At 46.4% G+C, this 26,674-nt stretch overlaps 1 protein-coding gene across 2 annotated transcripts in view; it reads left to right on the forward strand.

Annotated features, from left to right (window-relative positions):
- Positions 1–1,545: 1,545 nt before the first annotated feature.
- Positions 1,546–26,674, forward strand: part of Gria1 (glutamate ionotropic receptor AMPA type subunit 1) — a 314,630-nt gene continuing 289,501 nt past the window's right edge. For both annotated transcript variants that reach the window (XM_029546554.1, XM_029546555.1), the window contains exons 1-2: positions 1,546–1,997; positions 4,972–5,109. In XM_029546554.1, the coding sequence (XP_029402414.1) occupies positions 1,916–1,997; positions 4,972–5,109 (220 nt within the window). In that variant the 5' untranslated portion in view covers positions 1,546–1,915. The remainder of the gene's footprint in view (positions 1,998–4,971; positions 5,110–26,674) is intronic.

Raw genomic sequence — 26,674 nt, forward strand, 5'->3', positions numbered from 1 at the left:
CTTCACGGCTTGTGTGGAGCATGTTGCAAGTCCCACGTGTGAGGTGCCACGCTGGTGAAGGAGTGGGGAATCTCTGGATGAAATGTTTCATTCCAGTAGCAAAGAAATACCCAGTCCAAAGTCTTTTTTGGTTCTTCCGACTGGGGGACAAGTGGAGCTTGCTTTCTCTGCAAGTCTCTGGGCTAGGTAAGCATCTCATCCAGGACAGAGGTTCTACCCACAACAACTAAAGCCTGTAAGTCCACAAGGCCAGAGCCAGTGAGATGGCTGAGCCCAGTCAAGACACCTGCTGCTGAGCCCGATGGCCTGGGTTCAATCCCTGGTCCCACATGGTAGGAGAAGCAAATCCTACAAGTTGTCCTCTCACCTCCACTCAAATGTCATGGCATTCACACACACACACACATACACACACACACACACACACACACACTTAAAAATATACCAGCACAATTTAAAAGTTCAAGGCCACACAGGGTGGCCTCACGAGTGAATCCCAGGAGCCATGGTCACTTCTGAGTGGGAGGACAGATGGATGACTCCAGGAAGATAGACTGTAAACAGCCCCAGCTGTTATCCATGGCTGTCCCACAGCCCATGCCATCTTCCTGGGCACACATCTTTCTTGGGTATTTCCGAGCCAGCTGCAGTCCAGCAGGGTCCTCGGAGGCCCAGCTTCTCCTGGACACAAACAATCTGAGTTATAAGTGAAGGCAGCCTGCATCCTCCGACTGGAATCAGCGCAAAATGACTCATGTAATTGCCCTGTGTGCGTACCCTGAATCTTCTTGTTCGCCCACCCACACAACTCTGCTGTTATAGATTCCTGCACCCTGCAAGAAAAAAAAAAAGAGCGGGGGGGGGGCAAATTCAAATACCTATGGTGGCAAAAAGGCCACCCGTGCCTCTCCTAAAGGTGGAAGGTGCTGCTAGCATCCAGGTCCAAGCCCAGGCCAGTCACACTGAAGCTACTGTTATATGCCTTTCTCACAGTCTTCCCTTTAAATTTCTGGAGAGGGATTTCTAGGGTCTCCCCCTTGGGAATTAGTTGTAGGAATAATTGGGCCAGTGGAGTGTAGAAGATATATCCAGCGCAACCCGTGCGTGCACTACTAGAGAAAGTGACCTAGATCAAGCAGCTGGTGAATCCAGGGCTATTGTGGGGACCCCCTGCCACCTACTGACTTGCAACTGAACCCGCATTCCCAATAGCATCTTATCCCCTGGCAGGGGGAGGGAGGGAGAGAGAGAGAGAGAGAGAGAGAGAGAGAGAGAGAGAGAGAGAAGCAGAGGAAGGTGGGGGAGGTGAAGGGGACAGTGGGTTGCCCCCTTTAGGGAAAGCACCCTCCGCCCTCCCTCCTTCATCCCCTCTATCCTCTGCACCCACAGGAGAAAAAAGTGAGGTGAGGATGGAGAGGCAGGGGTGATGGGTTGGGGAGACCAATGCAGGAACTCCTCCGAGCTGGCTCCTGGGTATCAGCATAGAGAGCTGGCAGCCTGTGAGAGTGTGAGGGGGAGAGGAGAGAGAGAGAGAGAGAGAGAGAGAGAGAGAGAGAGAGAGAGAGAGAGAGAGAGAGAGAGAACACGGGAGGGTGAGAGAGGCTGGCTGCTAGAGAAGAGGAGGAGAGCAGAGGGAGAGGGGGAGCGATTTAGCGCTCCAAGCATGAGGACGGGCTGCTCCCGGCTCAGTTAATCTGGCTGTCAGTCGGTGTTAAAGCTGCAGTTTAACTGCTCGGCTCCCCTTCCAAGAGAAACAAGAGAAACCTCACAGAAGGAAGGGAGGAAGGAAAGAAGCAAGCAAGGAATTGCAGGAAGAAAAGAGCCGGCTGAGCATCCAGAAGAATCAAAGGGAGGGGAGGGAAGACCAAATCTATGGTTGGACCAGGGCTTCTTTTTCGCCAATGTAAAAAGGAATATGCCGTACATCTTTGCCTTTTTCTGCACCGGTTTTCTAGGTGCGGTTGTGGGTGCCAATTTCCCCAACAATATCCAGATAGGTGAGTGAGAGGGGCAGCTGGGGAGGGACTTTGGGGATCTGGCCAGGATTTTCTTTTTCATTTTTTTTTTCTTTTGGAGGGGAGATTTCTCAGCCCATTCTCAGTCGGAGCTGTTGTGCTTAGCAATCGAACACCAGGAAGGGAGGAAGACTTGGGTCGTCAGTCTGGGAAAAGGGGTTTCATCCTCATACTCCGATGCTGCAAGGGGCACAGTGGAAGTGCTCTCTCTCTCTCTCTCTCTCTCTCTCTCTCTCTCTCTCTCTCTCTCTCTCTCTCCTGTGTGTGCGCACACACACAGGTGCACATACACCGCGCACTCCAAGCATCAGGCATGAGTGCCTGAAATGGAGGAGCCTCTCTCTGTTCCAGAGAGGGAAAAATATAAGCAGACTGCACCCGAAACAGGGTTCAGAGTGCTTAAGGAGTTAACTCGGGCTAGGTGGATGGGATGCGCTGGTTGATTTATATAAATATGTAAGGTGGGCGTATGTGTGTTGTGATTATATATTAAATGTGCACATGTAGCCGGAGTGATGGGGATGACAGTGATGTCTGGCTGGGGGAGGGGAAAGAGACCCCTCTTCGGGAAGGAGTGGTGGATGCTATGTTGATTGCCTTTGCTGAGAAGGTCCCAGACCTTACTTGGTGGCCAGAGCTCTATGGACCCCATTCGCTATCTTCCTTTTCCCTTCTGCCATGCTGGGCTGTGTCCCTCATCCCCTGATCCTGGAACTTCCTAGCCTGCCTTTTCTCTCACCCTTTCCCCATCCTCTTGAGTGCTCTGTCCACCGACACTGACAGTAGTGCTCCAACAAGAACACACACACACACTACACACACACACACACACACAGGCTCCTTCCTCACCCCCACCCCTCAGCAGCAGTCCTCATTCCTGGCCTCCATCCTCTCAACCTGCAGGTGGGTTTCAACATGCTGCATGCCTCTCTGTCCCTCGTTTCCCTTCATTCGGTGCTGGCTGTACTTGTATTTAGGAAGGAGCCGACAGGTATTGCTGCTCCTGTAACCATAGGGAAAAGCCAGACGAATGAGGCAACATCAGCTTGGGAAGAGGGCTTGGGGTCAGGGTGACCAGCAGCTCAGCACTGTTTGTACCCCAGCATCAACCAGGCTGGTGTGTTTGGAGGCATCTTGGCAGGTTGGTTTTCTGTGTCCTCCCAACACCAGGGGTTGACTTAGTAGGGAGAGTTCCATCTCCACTGTGGTGGTTTGTTGGTGAGAGTGTTTGTGTTTCCAGGGGTGAGGAGGTGGGATATATAACACACACATGGGCTTCTAATAGCCTCTTGGGGCCTCTCCAACTTCCTGGCTCCTGGTACTGTTGGGGTGGCTGTGGAGAAACTTGCTTTGTTTCATGACACCTGTTAAGCTGTATTCTGAAGTGTGTACATGTGCGTGAGCTCCTGCCTTACAGGCAAACTTCCTGCCTCCGGGAGATGCTTCCCTTGTGGCCCAGCCTGTAGCTGCTCCCTCCCACCTTCCACATGCTCACTTCCATTCACTCCAGAGAAAACCAGGACCAGAGGAGTGTGGGGTGTGGTCACCTGGGAGGAGAGAGTGGAACATCCCAAGCAAGAGTAATTGTTTTAGCTTTTTGTTTGCTTGTTAGTTTTTTTTTTTTTTTTTTTTTTTTTTTTTTTTTTTTCTTTTTTGCTTTTTACAATGGGTTTGTTTTCAGTGTGTGTGCAAGTCACGTGTGCTGGCCTATGGCACTGTTCCTCTCTCTTCTTGCTTATTCTCTACATGTTTCCGCTGGTTGTGATCTTTCATCAAGGAAACTAGGTTTCTGCAGGTATGTGTGTACATCATCATCGTGGTGTTTCTGTGGGCACCACCCACATTAGCCTACGCATCCCTGCAGGAATTTCATGTTCAGTCTTTGTCACTGTTGCTCTTTTTAAACACAAGGGAGACACGTCAGACAAATGCTGAAATTATCACCTCCACGAGGTTGTTGTCAATTCTACTCACATGATCTCTAACACCAAGCATGTATCTACTGCACAGGAAGTTTCCGGGACATTACTGGAACTGTAATGGTTGCTAGCCAATCAGAGACAAACTTCTGTGCACACATGTGTTGTAGTCTGGGCCCTAGAAACAGCTGCTTTCAATTTATAGGAATGCATTTCAATTCATTTGCACATCCACACTATTGCAAAGAAAAGCCATGTGTCCTTGTGTCTCGGAACAAAAGCCCTGACAGGTACCATTCCTGTGCTGTTCACTGGAAGATGTTGGCACATCCTGGCACTCTTAAGACCCCCACATCTGCAAAGCACAATGACAACCCCTTATGTAATCAGACTGTCCTAGGTATCTGGAAACATGAGCAATGAAAGGCAAAAACTAGAATGCTCAAAGAAAAATAAATAATAAGCCTGGATGGCAAGGGGCAAGTTACACAGCATCATAGCACACAGACCTGGCCGAACAAACAGTTACGGTAGAAAAGCCTGAAGGGTCCCAGGCCTCCATTTCTAACACTCTGCAACACTTGCTTGTAACTAGAGGCTCTGTGAATGGGAAATGGGGTCTGGATAAGAAAAGATAAATGCAGGGAGAATCTGTGTGTGCGCATGTGCATGTGTGTGTGTGTGTGTGTGTGTGTGTGTGTATGTGTGAGTGTGAATGGAGACTCATGGATATCTTGTAGAAGTAAAAAAGAGTAAAACTATAGTCTCCTGTGTTCTCTGCTTGTTGCTGAGCCAATGGGCACACAGTCAAATGTTGGGGCAAAGTGATGGGTGCTAAGGGCCCTGGCATAAAAGCTTATCCGTGGAGTGTTAACCTTGGCATCCAGTTGAGTCTGGTTGGATTCCTTACCAGTGAGAGCAAGGGCCATAGGCCTGGATTTACATGGGAAAAGACTGGACTCTCTGGCATGGACTGCTGAGCCACTGAAATCTGTCTCTACCCCAGACTTACTACACTGCCTTTTCTTTCCTCTCAGGGGGATTATTTCCAAACCAACAATCGCAGGAACATGCAGCTTTTAGGTTTGCTTTGTCACAACTCACGGAGCCCCCCAAGCTGCTTCCCCAGATCGATATTGTGAACATCAGCGACAGCTTTGAGATGACTTACCGATGTAAGTAACGGCTGCTATTTCTGACATGTCTTTCTGCGCTAGACCCATGATGGGAGGGCCCGTGGGTAGGTGTTGTTGTTGCAGAAGTGACTCCAGTCGTCATTTTGTCTTCGTGAGAGAAGGCCCTTCAAGGGAAATTTCCAGAGCCTTTTAAGTGATTCCCACTGTCTATATCTTAGATCATGCTGTGCTTTGTGGAATGGGTGTGTTTCTTCACCATCAGCGAGTTTTAAATGCCAGCCTGGTGGGGTCTTGGGTTGACTGCATCTGGCCTACTTCACAGGGACCTCTCGATTGAGAAAGTTTATAGACAACTGCTGAGAGGGAGAAGGACTGGTCCTGAGTTGAGGACAGTGTGGTTAACATGCCCCAGCCATTTCCTGCCCACCAGTAGGAGAACGAAAGTGTGCCTATATCTTGATAAGCGCAGGTAGATGCGAAGTGTGACCTATGTCGGCAAGGCAAAGTAAATAATAATTATTGCAATGTGGTGGCTAGGTGGTTTCCAAAGAGGTGCGAAGTGACTGTCTGCTTAAGACAGGCTGTGGGTTAAAGAGAGAAGGATCTGAGAAGGCTATGCAGTTTCGGTGATGCCCTTGGAGCTTAAAAACAGACCGCGGAGGGGGAACTGCAGCGGGGATATCTGGAGCAGCAGCATTATAAATGTGGTGGGTTAATTCCCCTAATAATAGAGACTGAACATGGAAATCAGGGTGGTGGGTTTATAGCTGTCCCTCTGTGTCAGAAGACAGGCTAAAAATTAATCAGTAGAGCCAGTGCCCCTCTGGGGATTAAGCTCTGGTGGAACTGCACCACAAGAAAGTATAAGTGTTCAGAATGAGGGAGAACTGCTACAGACCCCAAGCCGGACGGAGTCAGCACTGTAGATTTCCTGAACCACCATTGGCTCCACGACCTCCACTGAGCGACAAATGGTTGAAGGCACGGTCGTATCTTTCGTCTCTCTTCCACATTCCCTTCTGAGGGCCTCTCGGCGATGGCTGCTGCTGAGACTTTGAAGTGTCCAAATATGAGTTTAGAATTTTCTCTGCCTCTGAGATCATTCACGGGACGATGCTGATATGAGTTTCAGGAATTACAGTTTACCAGAAGGTTTTGGTTAAATGCATCATGGCCATGGCTGGCGGTGTTTGCTGTCATTCATTAATCCGTGGCTACAGACTATGCAGAACTAGATGCTTTTTTTTTGGGGGGGGGGAGGAATTATCTATTTTAGTCCTTGACAGAGCTTTGTAGAAAACTGTTGTCATCCTCTTTGAGACAAGAGCATGAGCTGGGGCAGCTATGTCACCTTCACAAGGTCAGTAGAGGAGTTGAGAGTGGTCAGCCCTCAAATCCATATTTCTGTTGACTATGATACACAGACAGAGCCACCTACCCTTAGAACAACTTGACTGCAGTGCCTGAAGTAATCGAGGGTGTCCTGATGAGGCAGTGACCTGATACAGCATTGAAAGTGATAAACTCCAATTTCATGCTGCAGATGTGGCCTTGCATGAGAGTGGTCCAATGAATGAAAAAAGTAGCTATTCTGCATTCTGGTCAAGCCAGGGTTGAGGATCTTGCCTGGTGTGTTACTTGCTATAGCAGTTAAATACCTGGCAGGAGCAGCCTGATTGTAGGAAGGGATTGCGTTGACTCACAGTATGAGGACACAGTTCATCCTGATAGGGAAGACTCAGGGACAGGAGCCTAAGGCTGCTTGCTCCCCCTTGAGCAGATCAGGAAGCCGAGAAGAGGGGATGATAGGGTTCTACTGGTTTCCCCGTTTCCCTTTTTTATTCTGGTCCATGAATAGTGCTTCCTGCGTTCACGGTGGGTCTTCCCCACTCAGTGAGTGCCCCCAACCCCCAGACATCCCCACAGGGATGCCTCACTAAGGCCCTAAGTAGCATTTAAACCAGTCAACTTGTCAAAAATCAAGAATCACACTCACTGCATGGAAGAAAAAGAGCTAACACTGAATCTCTGGGTTGTAGGTCTATGAAAACATCACAGCAAGAAACTGAGAACAAGGCAGAGCAGGTCTTTAGTTATTAGATGACCTCTGCTCCTTTTCCTGTGGCTTAGAATAGATCTATGAGGGGAAGGATTTAATGAGACATCAGTGTACCTCGACCATCCAAACCTCTTACACGCAAAAGCAAGTGTGAAGATGCCTTTTGGCTGTGGAGAGAGAGCTCAGCAGTTAACAGCATAAACAACTCTAGCAAAGACTCAAATTCAGTTCCTGAAACTGATATCTCACAACAACTGTAATTCCAGCTGTAGGGGAACTGACACCTTCCTCTGGCCTCCATTGGTACCAGAACATGCACATGCATGTATGTGTATGTGTGTGTGCACACACATATATGTGCACATGTTTGTGTATGTATTTTATGAGACCCCAATTTCATTGCTTTGGTCAAACTCTCAAAGATGCTCACTGCCCAACAAGGATAAGAAAATCAATGAGAATAAATAGCTGGTACATGTACTCTCAACTCACAGGGCTGAGAGCTGTCTGTATCAGAACGTGGTGGAAAGATATGCTAACAGCCTCCCTACTGTCAAAAGGCTGAGCACCAAGACAAGATAATAAGGACACAATGAGGAAGAAACGTTCAAAGGCAAGAGGTTGTATTTCTGGTCTGTTATCTTTACAACCTAAGACCTGATCTTGTAGAGAGCTGCTGCCTGTTTATCAGGGAGGGAGACGCAAGGCACAGGCAAGGTTGTCTATTACGGGCAGTGGATCTGAGGTTTTGAGCATGACACCTGCTGCATACCAGCACACAGGTTGTTACTCATGTCTGCCTTGTGAATCTGGCTGTTCTTTCGATGTTTCAATGTTTTCAAGCTGTGTGGCAAGGAGGGCATTGGAAACAGAGAGGATAAAACTGTTGGCTCTCTACTAGATTGTACCCACCCCAAAGGGGACATGAGGAAGCTCTCCAAGAAGCAATAAAGTCATTTATTATTAGACCGTTAGTTTCTGCTCTTTGGTCCCAAGATCAGAGGGAATGGAGGAGACTTGCGGGAGAGGTAGCATTGTGACTCGTCTCTGCTACCCTCACAGGAAGCAGTAGAACCTTCTGTGACTATGTCTGTGCGGCCCATCAGTGTGGGAATCTGTACATCTCTCCCAGTTTGAACTGAGAGAGAGAGAGAGAGAGAGAGAGAGAGGGAGAGAGAGAGAGAGAGAGGTGTTCTGGCATGGAAAACAAAGTAAAATATGTCATTCAGATTTAGCTTTGAATGTTTTTCTGAAATATGAAGCAGCAGTTGCCTCAAATTAATGCCCCGTTCAGTTTTGACTTCAAGAAATGAGCAAGTGTTTATCATTTCAATTTGATCATTCAATTTTGTTTTTGATGTATTTTGCTATTCATTGTCCCTCCACCAGAGGGTGGAGAAAGGAAAGGAGAAGATGTGTTTTAACTGTTCTTGCTAGAAGTTTCAGCAACAGGCCATTTAAGGGGAGGGTGGTGAATACAGGGCAAGGGATGCAGGGGAGTCAGACGGAAGCATCCTGTCTACTGCCGGCTAGAGTGAGAGTCTAGTATCTTCGCATGGACATTCCTCGCCTGCCATGATTTAGGAGGTAATGATCAGTGATCAATTCAAATGTCTCAGAGTCCCCTTCCAAGTCTACCAAGACAGAGTACAGGTGGCTATCTATAAAGCAGGTATTTACTGACTGAGCTATCCACCTGCCTCCATGCCTTTATAGAGTAAGTGTAGATTAAGTGAGCAAGTGCCATGCTAAGTAAGCTCCAGTTAGGTAGCAAGCAGAGGGGCACTAAACAGCTCATATCAACTCTTCACTCATTCCTCCATTCATTATTCCATTTGCTCTTTTCTATCTTTTCTATCACACACATATGCATACACACGCACAGCATGCATGTATGCAGGTATACGCGCACACACACACACACACACACACACACACACACACACACACACTTCCCGCTTCATGTAGGAATGTAGCCTTGTGCCAGATGCTGGTAAGTGCCAATAACTAAGACATAAAAGCAAAGACCCAGCTTTGTGCAGCATATGGTTTAACCAAGAGGTCCCAGACTTCAGCACACATAGCAAACACCGGAGGCTGGTTTAAAGCAAGGCTCAGCAGTGGCTTCTCTTCGACCAGAATCGGAATATTCAAGAGCAGGCCCAGAAGACTCTATACTGCTTAGTATGGGCATCGCAGCTTAAGCAATGCTTTTATCTAAAAAGTCTTCCATTTCTTCAGTAAGCATTTCTGAGCCCTTAACCAAACCCAGGCATAACGTTAAGTACCAGAAATGCAGACAAAGCTAAGACACGTTCTCTGCCCTGGAGGACTTTATCCCCAGCGAGGCACACTGTCCTGTAAAAGAAAATTAAAATGTAATGTTGTACGTGCCTTTGCAGAGGTTTCTAAGGAGTGTTAGAGGCACAGGGAGGCACGGGATTGGCTTCTCTCAGAGAGTGTGGTAAAGGAGGGAAGACAGGAAGAGTAGAGGACGGAACTTTCTGGACAGAGAAAATAGCAGGTGTAGAGGGAACATGTTCCTGAACTTCCCCTCTTGGACCTCTAGGAGGGCTTTTCAACTTGACACAGATGACATGCTATGAAAGAGGTCACCAAATGACCACCCAAGGGTAATTTCCACTAAAGAATCTACCATTCGAGAGGATGAAATTTTATATGAGAATTTGCATGCCCCATCCTTTTAAACATGTAAAAGGCAGAGCAAGGTCTGCATGAGATTGGATCCATCAACCTCCTGTCATGGAGGATGGACCCTGGCCCTCCCTGAAGATTTATAGGCAGCTAATGGCTGGTGGGTTGTGGGGGGTGGGGGGCACAAGACATTTGCTTCAGGGGCATAGCCACTGGCAGGGTGCCCAGGGTCCTGAAAACAGCCCCTACTAAACTCTTTGAAACATTGATACTAAAAACAAAAACAAGAAAGCAGAGGGGGGGGCGGGGCAGGGGCGGGTGGCTCATTGGGAAGTGGAGGGGGATCAAGGTGAATGGAGAAGGTATGTGAGGGGGTAAGCGCGACCGTGATCAATGCACACTACATACATGTGTGAAAATGTCACGGTGAGACCATGATTGTATGTAATTAATATGCCTACTAAAACATTAAAAATGTTATTGAGAGATAAAGCCACATTAAGCCCCAAGTCTATGTAGCCGTGATGGACAGCAAAGGAATGGGCAGTCACCCTCCAAATGGGACCCTTCTGGACCGGTCCAACTCTCCCTCTCTCCTCATTACCTCCAGGAAGCATCACCTTTGCAAGCTGCATGGGTTCCGTAAGCAGCAGCCCCTGAGTGTGGAGCACCTTTGCTCTCTGCAAAGTGCATAGATCCTCACACAGTGATACCAAGTCCACGTGAAAAGGCCCTTAACATGAAGGACTGTGGTCACCAATAGGCAGGGCTCACCCGCACATCTACAAATGACGATAGCCTGTTAAAGCCAGGTGGAGGGCAACATCTCTGCCATTGTGGGACTCCTGCTGGAGGTCCAATTGGTATTCTCAAGAGTCTTCTGACAAGGCTTTGGTTGCTGGCAAGAGCAAAGGCCTCCTAGCTGAGGTATAAGCTGCATACAGTCACTTTAGAGCTTCGAATTCACAGTCTGCAGATTTATGTTGTTCGTCCTTCAGAATTCTTTTCAGGAGGTAGACAAAAATCCTGCCTTTCTACCTTCTTTGGAAAAAGGATTAAGACACTAAGCAATGCTGGGCACACATCCCTTTTCAGCATCTACTGTCTAGAGCTGAGAATTACTTTTCTTAATAAAAAAAAAACCATAAGCTTTCAGGTTTAGCTAAGCTCTTTCTATGCCTTGTCTTTCACGTGGCTGCTGTAATCAGATGACTGTGCTTGACCGGGTCTGTGCACAGGCCATTGCTCACATTATCCCCTTTAGTGTCCAGCATCGTGCTGTTTTATTCTAATGTCTATCATTCACCCTGCAAGAAATAGTAAAGGACACGAATGATATGTCACACTCGCTCGTTGCTCGACAAAAGAAATCAGCCTTAATATAGAAATGAAGAGAATGCAGCGAGTGATGGGGTGAGCAAAGGCTACTCCGAAACTTGCTCTGTCACCGATGCACCCTGGATGTTGTCTTAGGCATAATGACCCCATTTTGTAGGTGCTCTGCTACTGAAAGTAATGGATGGAGAGTGTTTGCCAATTATGCCAAAAGAGCCTAAATTAGTCTCTGAGGACTCCACATGCTGCCCTGGGATCTGATTCAGGATAAAGTAAGACAGACACTGTGGCTGTGGACAGAGAGACTTCAGAAGAGGGAAAGCTCACATGGGCATTGAAATGTGGAAATGTTAGTACTGAGATGTTTCGAGAGGATAATTCACAGAATCGGTACCCTCTCTTCAGCCCAACCACACTATGTGTGCCGGTTTTCTGAGCTGCGAAGTGGAGCGCTTGTATTCTGTACTCTGTGGTGTGACTTTTCAAGGAGCAACATGAAGGAACATAGAGGGACCCCAGATAGCGTCCCAGTGATAGACCAGTGCAGTGATCGTACCCAAGTCTAGCTTAGTCAATCACTGAGTCTAGTGATGTTACATACAGGGGCAGGGAGTGACTCAAAGGCAGCTGCATCACCAAAAGGCTCAGCCCAGCAAGGAAACTGCCTCCCCAGAGCTCCAGCTAAGCTCTGCAAGGAGATCGACTGACAGTAGTAGGGCTCTCCTTTCCTTGCTGCTTCTATAGCCTTGGGAAGCCGCCTGCAGACTTGCACTGGGATCAGGTGTTTCCTGAGCCTTTGCAGTCTCCTTTATTTCCTGTCCTATGAGCATCTCTTCTCCATCCAGAAGGGATTGTCTTGATTCGGAGGAAACGGGTACACTGCTCACCCTGCACACCCACGCCCATGCCCCGGACTGATGGCAGATGTCTTCAGTTCTCTGGTTGATATGACAACCTGCTTGGGCTCCTGCATCTTCATCCGTGTTCTCACCATAAGAAGCACAGGTGTTGACACTGGCGTGGGGTTGAATCTCAATTTTCTCTCTGAGCAGAGGCTTATTGACAAACACCCATCCCTGTGGGTAAAGACCTCTTGTGGGGGATGAGAGAGATGGCTGCTGTCTTCTTGGAGCCTTAGGGTAAAGTAGTTACATGAGCTGTTTTTGGGAAACTGGGAACATGCATAGATGTATTCAGTCACTCGAAGCATCCGTCACTGCCTCCCCTGCAGTGGGGCTCCCATCATGCCCCTTCCGCGCCGTGCAGACAGCTGCTGCTATTCACACGATTTCCAGTATGACCTCAAACTCCCTCTCACTTCAGCATTCTAAGCAGCTACTGCAAAATGGTCAGAGTTGACTCAAGAGATGAAATCCATTTGCCATTACAGGCCATTGCAATACTAAGGAAAAGTCAGTGTGCCAAACATCGACTCTCCCCTTAAGGGGCTCAGGGGCTTAAAGAATAAATAGGCTTGAATAAAGAGATGATGGATGGTCTACCTACCCCCTTCCCCTACTGTCTCTGCTACCTTCCCCACTCTCTCTTCTCCTCTTGTCTCCTCCTTTTCTCTTTCTTACGCATGCTCAGAAGAAGGAACTTCTGAACTCCTCTCTTGTAAGCAAACGTCCATCCGAAACCATCTAGGTTTCATCAGACAGGAAGACTCAGGGAGAAAGCAAAAAAGGCAGGGCCGCTGAAGGCAGCTGTAGATGCATCGTGTGTGGCGCCAGGGAAGGGGATTGGATTCTCTGGATTCAGATGTGAAGACTTGGATCCGAACAACAGACTATCATCTTATTCAGATAGTCTTGGAGGGATAAAAGCATCCTCCCAGCATCCTTTATTGTGTGCGTGTTTGTGTGCATGCAAGTGCACATATCTGTGCAGAGATCCGTATATGTACGTGTTGCGCATGCACATAGAGGTCAAAGGTCAGCCTCTGGTATTGCTTCTCAGGAACCATCCACTCTGTTTTGCTTGTTTGTTTGTTTCCTGAGATAAGTCTCTTGGTGACGTCTGGGGTTCATGGATTTTGCTAGGCTAGGCTGGTGGCTAGAGAGCACCAGGGTTCTACCTGTCTCTATCTCTCCAGTTATGAGTTTGAAAAATGTGCACCATCATTCGTGACTTTATATGGAAACTAGGGGTTGAGCTCAGGTCCTCATGCTTATAAGGCAAGCGCTTAATCATCTGAGCATCTCCCTGATCCCTAGGGTGGGATTTTTATACTGAGTACAAATGGAAAGCTTCAGGTAGAGAAGTGACTTTCTGGCTGTAGGTCATGAGGGTTCTTAAACCAACTAATACTACAAAAAAATAGTCTTCCCAATGTGAAATGGCCACATGCTATATGTAAATCCACATGCTGTATGTAAATGCAGATCTGTTCATTCAGGATCCAGGATCTAGCAGTGTTTCAGGACAGCCCCATGCTCATAGTGTGTCCCAGCCAGGAATAACTGCAGATGAGTGAAATGAATCAGAAAATGTGCTAAAGGACCAGGCAGGTCTCTGAGAAAGCATGTAACATGTAACATGTAACCATAGCTCTAGGCAAGGGTGGAGCTAGGGGTCTGAAATGAGGATAGGAGCACGGGATGGTAAAAAAAGAGAGAAAAAACAGTGGAGGATTCTAGTTGTAATCTAGAGGGGCACCTGCTGTGGAGACACGGGAAGTGTGTGGCTGGAGACAGATTGTTACACACTCTAGTCCATGGAGAACCACCTGAGAATTTCAAGCAAAGAAGTGCTTGTCCAGACTTTGATTTCCTCAAAGGGACACAGACAGATACTGGTCCCAGTCTTCCTCTCTCTAGAGTGAAGGGCAGTGAGTAGGTGGGAGATGACGTTTTGCCACTCAGCAGCTGGAAGACTTTGGGCTGGAGTACATTGGTCTCTGCTCCCTTATTACTATATCCATAATAGGGTGAGGACAGTTAAGAGACAGGCCAAGAGATGCTGGAGGAAGGGCATGGTCTATGTTGAGTACCTGTCACATGTGGTTCTGTGAACCATTAGTTGAGTATCTGTAAAAGCTGCTGACTGATCCAGGGAGGACATGGAATTCTAGGGACCCTGTGTACAGCAGATCTCCTAGCATGGAAACCAGACAGTATGCTGATATCACAGCAATTGGTAGACTAAGACAGGAGGATAGCCATGAGTTTGAGGCCACAACTGCCATATAGTGAGTTATAAGACAACCTGGGATATATAGAAAAATCCTGTGGAAGAAGGTAAAGGAGAAAGAAAGAAAGGAAGGAAGGAAGGAAGGAAGGAAGGAAGGAAGGAAGGAAGGAAGGAAGGAAAGAAAGAAGGAAGAAAGGAAGGAAGGGAGGGAGGGAGAGGGGTAGGAAGGAAGGAAGTAGGGAAGGAAAGAAAGGGAAAGAGGAAGGGAAGGAAGGAGGGGAGAACTAGAGACAGAAGGAAAGAGGGGAGAAAAGGGGAGGAAAGGAAGAAGTGAGGGAAGAAAGAAGGAACTCTGTTCTAGTCAACTGCAGCTCTGTCATCCCCAATAAGCCATCTTCACTTCCTTGCTCCACTCTCTCCTCTGTATCTCAGTCCCAAATGTCTCCGACTAGTGTCCCAGCCATCCCCCACCCTTTAGTCATACAGTCTTTGCCTTCTCTGCATGCCAGGAGCAACAGCTAGAAGGAGATCACCTTGTGTCCTTCAGTTTCTCATTATCATAACCTCAGAGTAGTACACAGTGGTGCTAAGCAGATGAATGAATGAATGAATGAATGAATGAATGAATGAATGAATGAATGAATGGTGTGCCAGCAATGGCAGTGAGGAGAACAAGGTTGCCAGTGGCTATATGTGTAGAGGAGTGGCACACCCTGATTCTCTTGAGTTCTGAGAGTTCCAAGAGGCTGCATGTCAAATCCGCGTGTGGTTAGGATGTGTGACTGTGAAATGCTAGGGAGAGCCAGGTGTGAGTCAGTCCAGCAACTCCAGATGAATATGGAGGGTTCCGAGTAAGGTAAGGAGCTCTTTCGTTTTGTTGTGCACATGTGTATGTATGTGTGTGTGTGCGGGCACATATATTTGTGTGCACATGTGTGAGTGGTGTGTGTGAGTGTGTGTGTTCGAGCATGCACAGGCACTCAGGTGCACACACATGTATGCTCATCAGCAGAGAAGAGGGAGGCACATTGGAAAGCCTTCTCTATCATTCTCCATCTTAGTCCCTCGAGACTGTCTCTCACTGAACTGTAAACTAGGCTGATGGTCCAGCTATTCCCCTGTGTCTTTCTCCCTCAGCACTAGAGTACAGGTGCACGCATTGACATGCCCAATGGATACTAGCTTCTATACTTAGGTCACGATTGTACAGGAAGCACTCTTATCCTCTGAAAGTTCTATTTTTCTTTTCTTTTCTTTTTCTTTCTTTCTTTTTTTTTAAGTAAAATATCACTACAGTTTGTCTTGGCTGTAGATGTGTGAACTTCATCTGCTTTGTTCACGTTGATGGTCCGTTTTGGAACCTCAGCTGCATTCAAGAGATCATGGAGAAAATATCAAACATATTCAGGCATCGTGGGGAGGACTACATGTCAGGGGTATTCACACCTTCTTCCCACTCCAGAGGCATGAAGAAAGACTTCCCTTCAGAGATAAGCAAGAGGCTCTCAGTTGTGGCACAGTGGGCTGAGCATTTCCAATTTGGTTCCTCAACATCTACGTGTTGGGTGGGCTCTCCTTATCCTGTGGTCCGTCTGCAGCTATCTTCCAAGGTCTGGTGGCAAGCCCCTATTGCCTGCATCACTGCCTGCATCACTGCCTGCATCACTGCAGGTTGTCTGGTCACATGCCCTTGTGCACTTAAGCAGCTCGTTGTACTTCCTGCTAGCTTGGTTAAGGGATTACTGGACATTTCTTTCTAACAACCATGGCTCTTTCAGTGTTCTTTGGTATGTCATAGTCAGTCACCCTTAAAGTTCAGCAAAGCCCAAGACCATTGGAGGTTCAAGACTCTCGAGGTTACAGGCAGAACTCCCAGGTGAAATTGTCACCCAACAGCTGGGCATGTTTCAGTGTCCGCATCAAGTAGAATGTTTAGGATAAGGGAGATTTTCTGAGATTGTCTTTTATTTTATGTACTTCAAACACTGCACTTTACGGGGAGCCATGGGAACAGAGACACTAAGCAAAATTAAATTTTGTGTAATTATAATACAAAACATAAATTTCCTATCTTTTTTTGTGTGAACATATCAACTGAGACTTGTCAGGTGCGTCTGCTCCTTTGTAACATGGCTTTTGTATTTGCAGTAGCAGCCAGGCTACTCCTGAGTGTTACACACTCATTCTTACCGACAGCTCCCTAAAGGATCCTGTGTACATCCTTGCACACGCTTGAATTGCCTTGAATTACCTTACACACTCTGCCTCCTTTCATTGGCTATTATATTCATAGCCTTCTTTTTTTCCTCTTAAGAACGTGATGATTATCTTTAAAGCATTTTTTAAAATATGAATTCTCCTTAAATGGAGGAATTTTTTGTCTAATATTTGTTTAATACTTTAAAATTACATGTATTTATTTATTTTTTTGCATGTGTGAGTGCACACACTTGTAGCAGTTAGAGGACAACTTGCAGGAGTTGGTCCTTTCCTTCCACTTTGTGGATCCTGGGGCCCAAACTCAGGGAGTTGGATTGGGAGCAAGCGCCTTTAACTTCTGAGCCAGCTCACTAGCCTTACTTTATTTTTTAAAATCTTTTCCTCTGATTTTGTGAGCAAGAAGGTCAATAGAACTATTCGCAATGAGCTTAAATGTAATAAATCAGAATTCTGATAACTTGTCGGATGCTGGTGCTGAGAAACACTTGCAGAATGAACTTCTGAGTCTAGTTATCCTCCAGATGTACAGTATGGGACACTGAAAGCGGAGTCTCGGGGTCATTAGAGCAAGCCAGTGCCATTACTCATCTGAAAGGGCTTTGAAGAATCAAAAGTGCTGGGCAAAGGCAGGGTGTTATAATTACCCGGGCTTCTTATCCATTAACATAAACATACCATGGATACAATGTGACTAATTAATCTTTAATGTCTTCCTGTGAGGGTGGTCATTATCTATGAATGGATCCCTTTGCAGGATGGAAAAAAATTGAAACTGCTAGGCTAAGTTTATCCCAGGCCCCAATATGTTAGCACTGCTAATCCAGAACTCTTGTCAAGTGGCTCAGTCTATAAGAGTGGACTAAAGAAAATCCTCGTTTGGAGAGACAAAGGCCAACACTGTTTGTGCAGGGGACAGTCAAGGTTCCATGATGACCAGTATTTAAAAAAACAAAACAACAACAACAAAAAAAAAACAGTTAGCTGAATAGTTTTTGTTTAGGTTTGTCTCTGGATTCAAGGACTTGGATTGGCACTAAGACAGAGTCATGGCCTCTGGATCTTTAGACTTCGCTTTGTAGTCAGACACAAGTTGATACATATCAGTCCAAAAACACTACCACCTCTCGCTGGTCCTCAAAGTCCAGTAGTGGGGGAGCTTTCCTTTCCCATCAGCAATACAAAATCCTGGCACTGGTGTCATTGAACGAAACCTGGTCACAAGCTCATTTTTGAATGTGTGAAGTAACCAGGGTGTTAAGGTTTTATGATTGCCCTAGATGTAGACCAGTGATCATTCTTGGAGGGTAAGGGGACAAATAATCGCTGCCCTGTCCACAGCCATCCTGAACACTTCTGCTTTCACCTAATCACCCTGCCCGATCCTTGGTCATAACACCTGTGTAGGGGGCGGTTCTGATGCAAAGGTCCTATTCCTCAATTGCTTCTTAATTGACTAATAAATATACCAGCAACCAATGACTGAGGACAGGGTGGGACACTTAGAATTGCACAGGAGGGCACACGGAGAATCAAGAGAACTAGGGAAGGAGGAGGAGGAGGAAGAGGAGGAGGAGGAGAAGGAGGAGGAGGGGGAGGAGGGGGAGATAAAGCCAACTAGCCATATGAGTTTTCGGTTGGAGTGGCCAATGGTCACTCTATCCAATTATGTCTAGGTGGCAGGGGAGGTTTAGGAGTGCCCAGTCATTGAGTTAGCAAAGGCATTTTAAGATTAACTGGTGCAAGAGTGTGTGTGTGTGTGTGTGTGTGTGTGTGTGTATGTGTGTTGTTGTTGTTGTTGTTGTTGTTTCTTTATGCATGGATCCAACAGAATCTAAGTAGGGACTGAAAGCGTGATCCACTCAGAGCTTAAAGCAGGTTAGCAAAAAACTGCACACAACACTCCTGAGACAGTTCTTTCCCACAGTCTGTTATAACCCACAGAACGGAGGTCAGATGCTCAAGAGCAAAACAAGACAGACGTCCTCCTACAGCACATCTCCGTAGAAGGAAAAGTTCAGAGAGGAAAGAGTCCATTTGCTGAGCTGGGAGAGTCCCTAAAAGAGAAGTCAGACAAGATCAGAGGTCAGGGAGGGCAGGGGTTTGAAATAGAGGCCAGTGCCTGAGCGATAGCCATGCCTGACGTTTGATAATGCCTGCCCAACCAGGCCCAAAATTGGCTGCAAATTGGCCCATAGTATAGTTGGAACAGCCAGCACTGTCACACTTGCCTGGGTGTCTTATCCCTTGAGGCTACCTCCGAAGTGAGTTAAGTCTAAGGAATCTGTCACCTGTACACTCTCCCAGTGACAGGTCAGTCCCTCCTCTCCTCACTCAATCTACTATGCACGAACACTTTCACAGTCCCAGTGGGAATCTTGGCTCCAGATCGGCTAAGCCCACACCACCAGATGGTCCCATCTTCTAATTGGTTCCATCTCCTTTAGTCTTTGGCAGGAATAAAACTTTCCCTGGGCCTGAAGAAGGGAGGCCAGGGAGAGCTGGGATCACAGGAAAGAGGCTTTAACTTGGGCTAAACACACTGAGATCCTAAGCTGGTATTTAGCCAAGGGAAGAGAGGCATGGCTTTCTTTCACAGGAGGTCACAAATTGACAATGTACTGTCATTCTCAAGCATGGGGTTCTCGTGGCTGGAAAGAGATGCAGCCACATAGGCCAGTTGATCTTGTGTAGGGCCTGCATGAAGTCATTAGTTTTTATGTGCTTAGTAGTGGATGCCATTATTATTGCTAGGCAAGTTTTTCTCTCCTCCAAGTTCCTAATCCATTCACATTGTGTCTGCTCATGTGACTCACTCTGGAAAGATGCCATTCCATAGATCCGTCTCAAGCAAGACCCATGGAAGTGCATGCCTGTAGAGCAGGCTGGTTCTCGGAGAAAGAGAGCACAGGTGTCAGAGGTGACTAAAAAATCTCATGCACTCAAGTCCCAGAGAGGTAATGCCCCAGCAACCTGTGGACCTGCCAGGGCTGCAAGGGTTATATCATATTGCACATCATGTAATGGGGGCTGCCTTGCTTTGCAAGAATAACCCACTGATAGAAGCAACTCCCGACTTGATTCAACACTTGACTAGTCACAAAAGAAACACTGAAAAATGATAGTCTGGTCCTGGTCTCTATAAACTAGATATTCTAGCAAAGGAGGGGGACACTAAACACATTCAAATTAAAGAAAATAATTTTTATTTATTTTTATTATTTTATTTTTATTTACATGTGTACATGTGTGCATGTATACCACATATATGTAGATACCCTGGAGGTCAAAAGAGGGCATCAGATCCCCTGGAGCTGGAGTTACAGATTATTTTGAGAAACCCAGTATGGATGCTTTAGGTACCTAACTCTAGGTCTTCTGCCCAAGCAGAAGAGCCAACAGGTAAAGAAGCCCTGAACAGGCAAGCAGAGGTTTCCTAAGCATCCCTCACAGAAAGGGGATGTGGTTGGTTGCACTTCCTGGCTTAGCTCTAGTAGATTCTGGAGTTGCTTATCAGGATGGCAGGAGGTTCCTGTGCACCCACGTGTGTATGTTTCATTCTTTTAGAGAAAAAGAACTACATTCTTCTGGGTGTCCCTTCCCAAGCATGTGATCGCAAAATGACCCTGAGGTCTGAATTCTGTGTGAAGGAAATGTTAGGTTGAAGAACTCACCTCCTGTTCCGGGTTCCATTTGTTAACTGAGGTTCATTGAATTGGAGCAGAATCTGAGCAAACAGAAGGAGCCAGTCCTGCATCCCTCACTTCTCCTGCATCCTTCACTTCTCCTGCATCCCTCACTTCTCCTGCATCCCTCACTTCTCCTGCATCCCTCACTTCTCCTGCATCCCTCACTTCTCCTGTATCCTTCACTTCTCCTGCATCCCTCACTTCTCCTGCATCCTTCACTTCTCCTGTGTTGTAGCCTCCTAGATGCCAATGAATGGGATCTCCCAACTCTCTGCTCTCTGCTGACTCCTCACACCAGACAGGAAGAATCAACATGGGGGTCAGGGGTAGATGACTCTTGGTGCTTTGGTATGTGGCTTCTCCTCTGACTGGCTTAGTGAACCAATTCCTCTTGGGTTATATGTGGATTTCTCAGTGGCAAAGCCCAGTCTTCCATCATTGCTTCTTGTAGTATATGGTGTTAGGTGGTCTCCACACCCCTACCAGGGACATTAACTTTACAGGCCTGTGTTTGTTTAGACTATCACTATTGGCGATTCTCCCAAAAATGTGTGCTGCTTTCCTCCCCGATGTCTCCCCATTGTCCAGTATGCTATTCTCGACATCTAATGTCCAAAACGAGCTTCCATATTTAGATAAGGAGGCAGAATGTGGCTCTGACCTTCCCCCACCTCTCTTGATTGCTGGGGTATCATTCAGCTCTGCTCAGGAATGGCTCCCAGCCTCCTCAGGTCTCTCAGCCCTCCACCCCACACATACCGCATGCTCGTCTTGCAGCTCCTCTGACTCTTGAACTGGTCCCTAGTTCCCTTTCTTGGCTACTGAGGTTCTAACTTCCACCTTCCGCCCGGTCCTCCACACTGTGATCCACTGATACATAGCTGACAGACAGTGTTCTTTCTGCTGTTTCTAGTCTTGAACTTTCTCTGTCTGAAAAATGTCACTGAAGACTCCCCATCTTGTATTAAGATAAAAATCAGCCCAGAGTCCAGGCCCCTCTCTAGTACAATCTCTCTTTTCTTACTTAAGACTTCTAACTCTGTTCACTCCATGCTTCAGGCAGAGGTATTTCCAGTCCTGTCTGCAGATCTCCGAACTGCTCTCACATGGCCTCTCTTCCCCTGCTGCCTCCCCAGAGAGAGTTCTCTTCACCTGCTAACGCTCCACCCACTTATTCAGTCCAGCGGCACTTGCTGTCCACCCACTCTGCATCAGCCCTAGGACCATAGCAGAAAACCCATCAAGGCCCCAAATGCTCTTAGGGTGGACACTCTGCAGAGCAAATAGAAACCATGAATTTAAATACTTCTTAAATGCTTCTGACTCAGCTGATGGAGGCACAGGAAGGGCCAGGGCTGCACATGATTGGTTCTTGTGTTTGCCTCGGTCTTCTGTGGCTTGGGGCAAGAATGGAAGCTTCTCTGTGCCCAAGGAGGGAGACCAGAGGGAAGCAGGAACAAATGAAGGAAGTTGTCAAGGTCCATTAACAAAACAAAACAAAACAGGTGGATGTCTTCAAAGAGAGAGTTTAGAAGGATGGTTTGTGTCTGGCTTCTGTGAAGAGGGAGGGTTAGTTGGACTGAGTCTTTGTATTTGTTTCTTTCTTGGTCTCTATGGCAAAAATGCCTGACAAGAAATAACTTAGCACATTGTTTGGGGGTCCATTCCATCTGTAGGAAGCCATAGCAGCAGTTGTGTGAGGCAGCTGGTCACATTGTATCCACAGTCAGGAAGCAGAGAGAAGGACAGAGAAAGAAGGGCCAGAAACCATAGCAGCAGGTGTGTGGGGCAACTGGTCACATTGTATCCACAGTCAGGAAGCAGAGGGAAGGACAGAGAAAGAAAGGTCATCTCTCAGCTTGTTGTAGGCTCCTTTTCACTTAGTCCAGAGCCCCAGCCCACGGGATTGTGACGCCCAGAGTTAAGGTGGGTCTTCCCACCTCAGCACAATCTAGGAAATCTCTCAGGAATGCACACAGAGGCTTGTCTCCTAAGTGATTCTAGATCCTATCAACCTGACAGTCAGATTAATCATCACAGCACTGTGATGGATGGAACCTTCTGTAATGCTGGGAGATATAAATCAGCATTGTGCTGTCTATTAGAACAGCCGCTGACTACACTCATTTACTAACCATTTGAAATATAACTACTACAGTTAAATCTTTAATAGTTTTCAATCTTATTAATTTTAAGTAGCCACATATGGATAGTGGTTATCACGTAGACAATATAGATTCCCATATCCAGAATATCCCAGAAAGGAAAGAATAGCAAATACACAGACTTAAACATGTGAGCAAAGTTGCATATTCTATGAACAGAAAGCAAAATATATAGCCAAAGCATGCTGAGCAAAGAGATAGGCATAGTTTTGTAATTATGATAAGAATTTAAGATTAATTTTAAATACTATATAGTTATTAGTAGTAGTATAAGTATGTGATTTCGCTTTTCTAAAGTCACCAAGATTCCCTGTGGGAAACTGATGCAGTGATATAAAAATAATGTGTGATAGACAGCATTTACCAAATGTCTCAGCTACATATAACAAAGACTTAAAAATCTATTACTGACCTCAAATTGACTGTAGTTCCCCCTGTCCTCAGCTGGATGATCTAGATTCCCAGAAAGACAAGTGTCTCCTGTGTATCTCTCTCAGGAGTAAGGAAGCTCCAGGAAGCCAGAACATCTGGTGAAGAATCACAGGGGTTGGAGCTAAACCTGATCATAAATTGACATTTTTCTACTTTGTGTCACAACCTGAAATATTGCATTGGTTCAAGTAAAGTCACATCCTTGAATCTGTAGGGAAGATTGACAAAAATCTCATGACAAAGAGAACGTGTGCATAATTCTCTAATAATGACTCAAAATGCCATAGAGGTGGGTGGGGAGACCAGCTCAGAATCTTGAACAGTGCTGGATAGGGGAGTAATGGTAATACTGTGCTTTGGATCGTATCCGTCACCCTCTCAGATACCACCATTGTCCTGTGAGGTCTTTTTCATTCCTTCAGTAACACATTATTTATTTTCTTTTTATTTCATCAGCCCCCCCTTTTATGGGCTTTTATTGTCCCCTTTGACTTCCTAGCTTCTCTACCCACCCACCCCAAAAAAAAGGCCAACTCCAACTATGGAGACCCTCAGCCCTTGGAGAGTAGACAATGATAACAGGACTGGGTAGCCCAACTGCCTATAATAACAAGTCATAGATGCCCTCAGGGTAGGATAATGGTTAAGAGTGAGGAATTTGGCTTCCCTAATTTTGGATCCCAGGTGATTTTTATAAGCGACTTAACCTCTCAAAGCCCTGGTTTCTCATTTTGTAAAGCAACAGTAATGACACATTCCTCTTAGAGTTGTGTGGACCAAAGGAGATAGACTTAGGAAGTACTTAGCATAAGACCTGGAGCACGGTAAGTGCCCAGTAAATGGGAACTATTACTGTTTGTTCAATCTAATTATTTGCGGTGACAAGCTCCTTTGGAGCAGCTCTCCAGAGTCTTCACCAGAAAAATCCAATGTTCTTATCGCACTGAAGGACATGGAAAGTAGAAATGGCCTGGATGGGATTCTGTCATTTAGTTAGGAAATATCTCGACCCAAAGCCTCTTTGACATGAAAGTGACAGGACAACAAAACCCCAAAATAGAGCCACCCCACTCCCTGCTTCCTTTCACCATCTGCCAGGGCAGTGTTCTGTGACTCTCTGGGTCTTGCTTAGAGTCTGGTGCCTTAAAATAATAATGAAAGAAAACTTCAATTCAGTTCTGCACTTACCTAGGCACAATAAAGCAGCATACATCCGCTAAGTGCATACATGCACTAAGTACATAGCTCATGAGAGGTACAGGGCAATGTTAACTAGCTCCTTATGAGGAAGGAGATGATCCAAGAAAGTAGATCCAAGTAAGATTAATCAAAAACTGATTTTTAAAAACTGTATGCGGTTGAGATTGTTTCAGAAATGTCTTTGACATTTGACCTTTGTAAGGCAACATTGTGTTTCTAGTTCAGTGGCATCTTGATCATTAGGATTCCATGAGTCCAGGAGTGACATTATCAATAAGGGCTGTCAGAAAGTATAGATGGAATGGAGATGTAGGGTGTGTGTGTGTGTGGGGGGGGGTTTCAGTTATAAAAGCTATGGAAGAGCTGGCGAGATAGCTTCAAAATTAAGAGCACCGTTTTTCTTCAAGAGGACCTGAGTTCAGTTCCCAGCATCCATTTGGGTAGCTAGAAACTCTACTGCCAGGCTCTAGGAGATCTGATGCCCTCTTCTGACCTCTGTGAGCACCTGTACACATGTGGAATGCACAAATACCACACTGTAGGTAATCATAAATAAAAAAATAAAATAAACTCTTTTTGCTTTAAGTAATGAAGAGTGAGCTTGGGAAATTTGGAGATCTGTATGAATCAAACCTTCTAGAAGATGGATTTGGGAGCAGTAGCATGGCTTTGAGCTATAAAAGGTCAAGAGATGGCACTCGGGAGACAAAATCATCCAATTCTATCAGGCCACATGGCTCTTCTTCATACAAGACTGACTAGGATCATCTTGGAAAAGTGTAAAGTCACACGTGATCTAATCGTACTATCACACCCTCATGTTTACACCACAGATTCCTGAAAGTTCATAGCTGTGAAGATCCCGGGAACTCTCTGGCTAGTGAAGGTTTCCCATTAGAAGTCTACAGTTCTGAAAGTGAAGCCTTGGGGGTGTGGGTGATGAGGGTTGACAGTCTGGTCATCTGTGTAGTCATGACCCACAGTCAAATGAATTATTAAGAGCGCAGAGCAGTTTTTCTGCAGCCACTTGGAAGCCAGGACTCCCCAGAAAGGTTGTCTGATTCTCTCCATGCTCTTCAACAACATGGAGCTAGGCCTCTAAACTGCCAACTAGAACAGGGACCTTCCAGACTCAGACACTTGCCAAGTGGGCTCAGCCTACCCAGCTGCCGTGTTTCTCTGTCCTGTCTCTAGAAAGCCAGTTCTAGGTAGCTTGCCTTCTGATGTTCACCCAAGGAACCCTGAAGTCTGCTTCAGAGTGAATTAGGTAGAAAGCAAGTGTTTTAAACATAATACAAAAACTTGGTCTAAGAAATTAAAGAGCAAAGAGAAGCTGAGGAGACGTTGAGATACAATGGGTAGGTGGGGAACCTGGGTCCAGAGCTTTGTCCCTTTGACCCTGAAGTGGCAAAGTTCACCCTTTATCTGAAGGGATTAAGTTGGTTCTGTCATGTATTATAGAGGATAATATATTATCATTCACAAATTCTTAAAAGTCACCTTGTCAAAGGACCTCATGGCTTTATCTGTGAACTAAGAGCCCAAAACAAGCCCCAGTGAGTGACGAGGCCTCCGTGTTCCTTCCTCTGGGCATGTATCTCTCCATCAGGGTTGTTGCAGGTGTGGATCAGAGTCTAATTGGCATCCATAAAGATTTCTGAGTTCTTATATCCCAGTTCAAAGACTTGGGCCAGGGACACAAGAATCATGGGAGAACCCGACTGTTAACTAAGATACCACTTTAGAGGGCAGAGATCTGGGGAAAGTTGGAGGCCAAGACCTTGCGACCACTTGAGGTCCCTTACACAGGGCTGGGCCCCTGCATTTGTCTACTGCAGAGATTTCTTGAATATGTTCTGATCTTGCATGTAGCTCTTGATCAGTGAGCGGGGGAGTTCTAGTCTTTTCTCTCGGTGGCGTCTTGAATGCTGCTCAACCTTGACACCTGCCAGAGTGTGGCTCCTAGAATCCTGGCCCTCTGCTCATTTGCCTTCTGCTTGATGATGCAAGGCCTTTGGCACAGCTCTTAGGAAACCAACCATTGGGTATAAGCTGATCCTCTCCAGCATCATTTGCCTAGCCTCTTTCTGGGCAGAAATACCAACTCTCAGGGATGGTGCTGTGGATCACGCTCAGTTTACATTCCCCACCCCAGAGTTCATATGTTGATGTGTTCCCTCAACATGATGGTATTTAGAAGATAATCTGGTTTGGATGAGGTTTGGGGGTAGGTTTCCTATGATGGAATTGATGCCACTAGTATAGACACCAGAGAGCTTGCCTGCACTCATTCTTTGGGCACGTGCTCCAAGGAAAGACCGTGTAGGAGCTATGGAGAAGGTTCAGCCTGTAAAGTACTTCCATTGCAAGCAAGCGGTCTTGAGTCTTGATCTCCAAAATTCTCGCAAAAAGCCAGGTACAAACAGCTGGCACCTGTAACTCAAGCACTGGGGATAGAGACAGGTGGATTCCTAAAACTTGCTGGTCAGTAATGCAGCCAGCCTTGAGCTTCAGGTTCAGTGAGAGACCCTGTCTGAAAAAATAGGTGGAAAACATCAAGGATACCCAACACATTAATGCATGCATGAACAAAGGTGAGGGGAAAGGTGCAGAGATAAAGAGGAAAGAAGGATGGAGGGAAAGATGGGAAGAGTACAGGGAAAGGAAGAAGGGAAGGAAGGAAGGAAGGAAGGAAGGAAGGAAGGAAGGAAGGAAGGAAG

The sequence above is a fragment of the Mus pahari genome, chromosome 14 (assembly GCF_900095145.1).
Source record: "Mus pahari chromosome 14, PAHARI_EIJ_v1.1, whole genome shotgun sequence".
Lineage (NCBI taxonomy): Eukaryota > Metazoa > Chordata > Mammalia > Rodentia > Muridae > Mus > Mus pahari.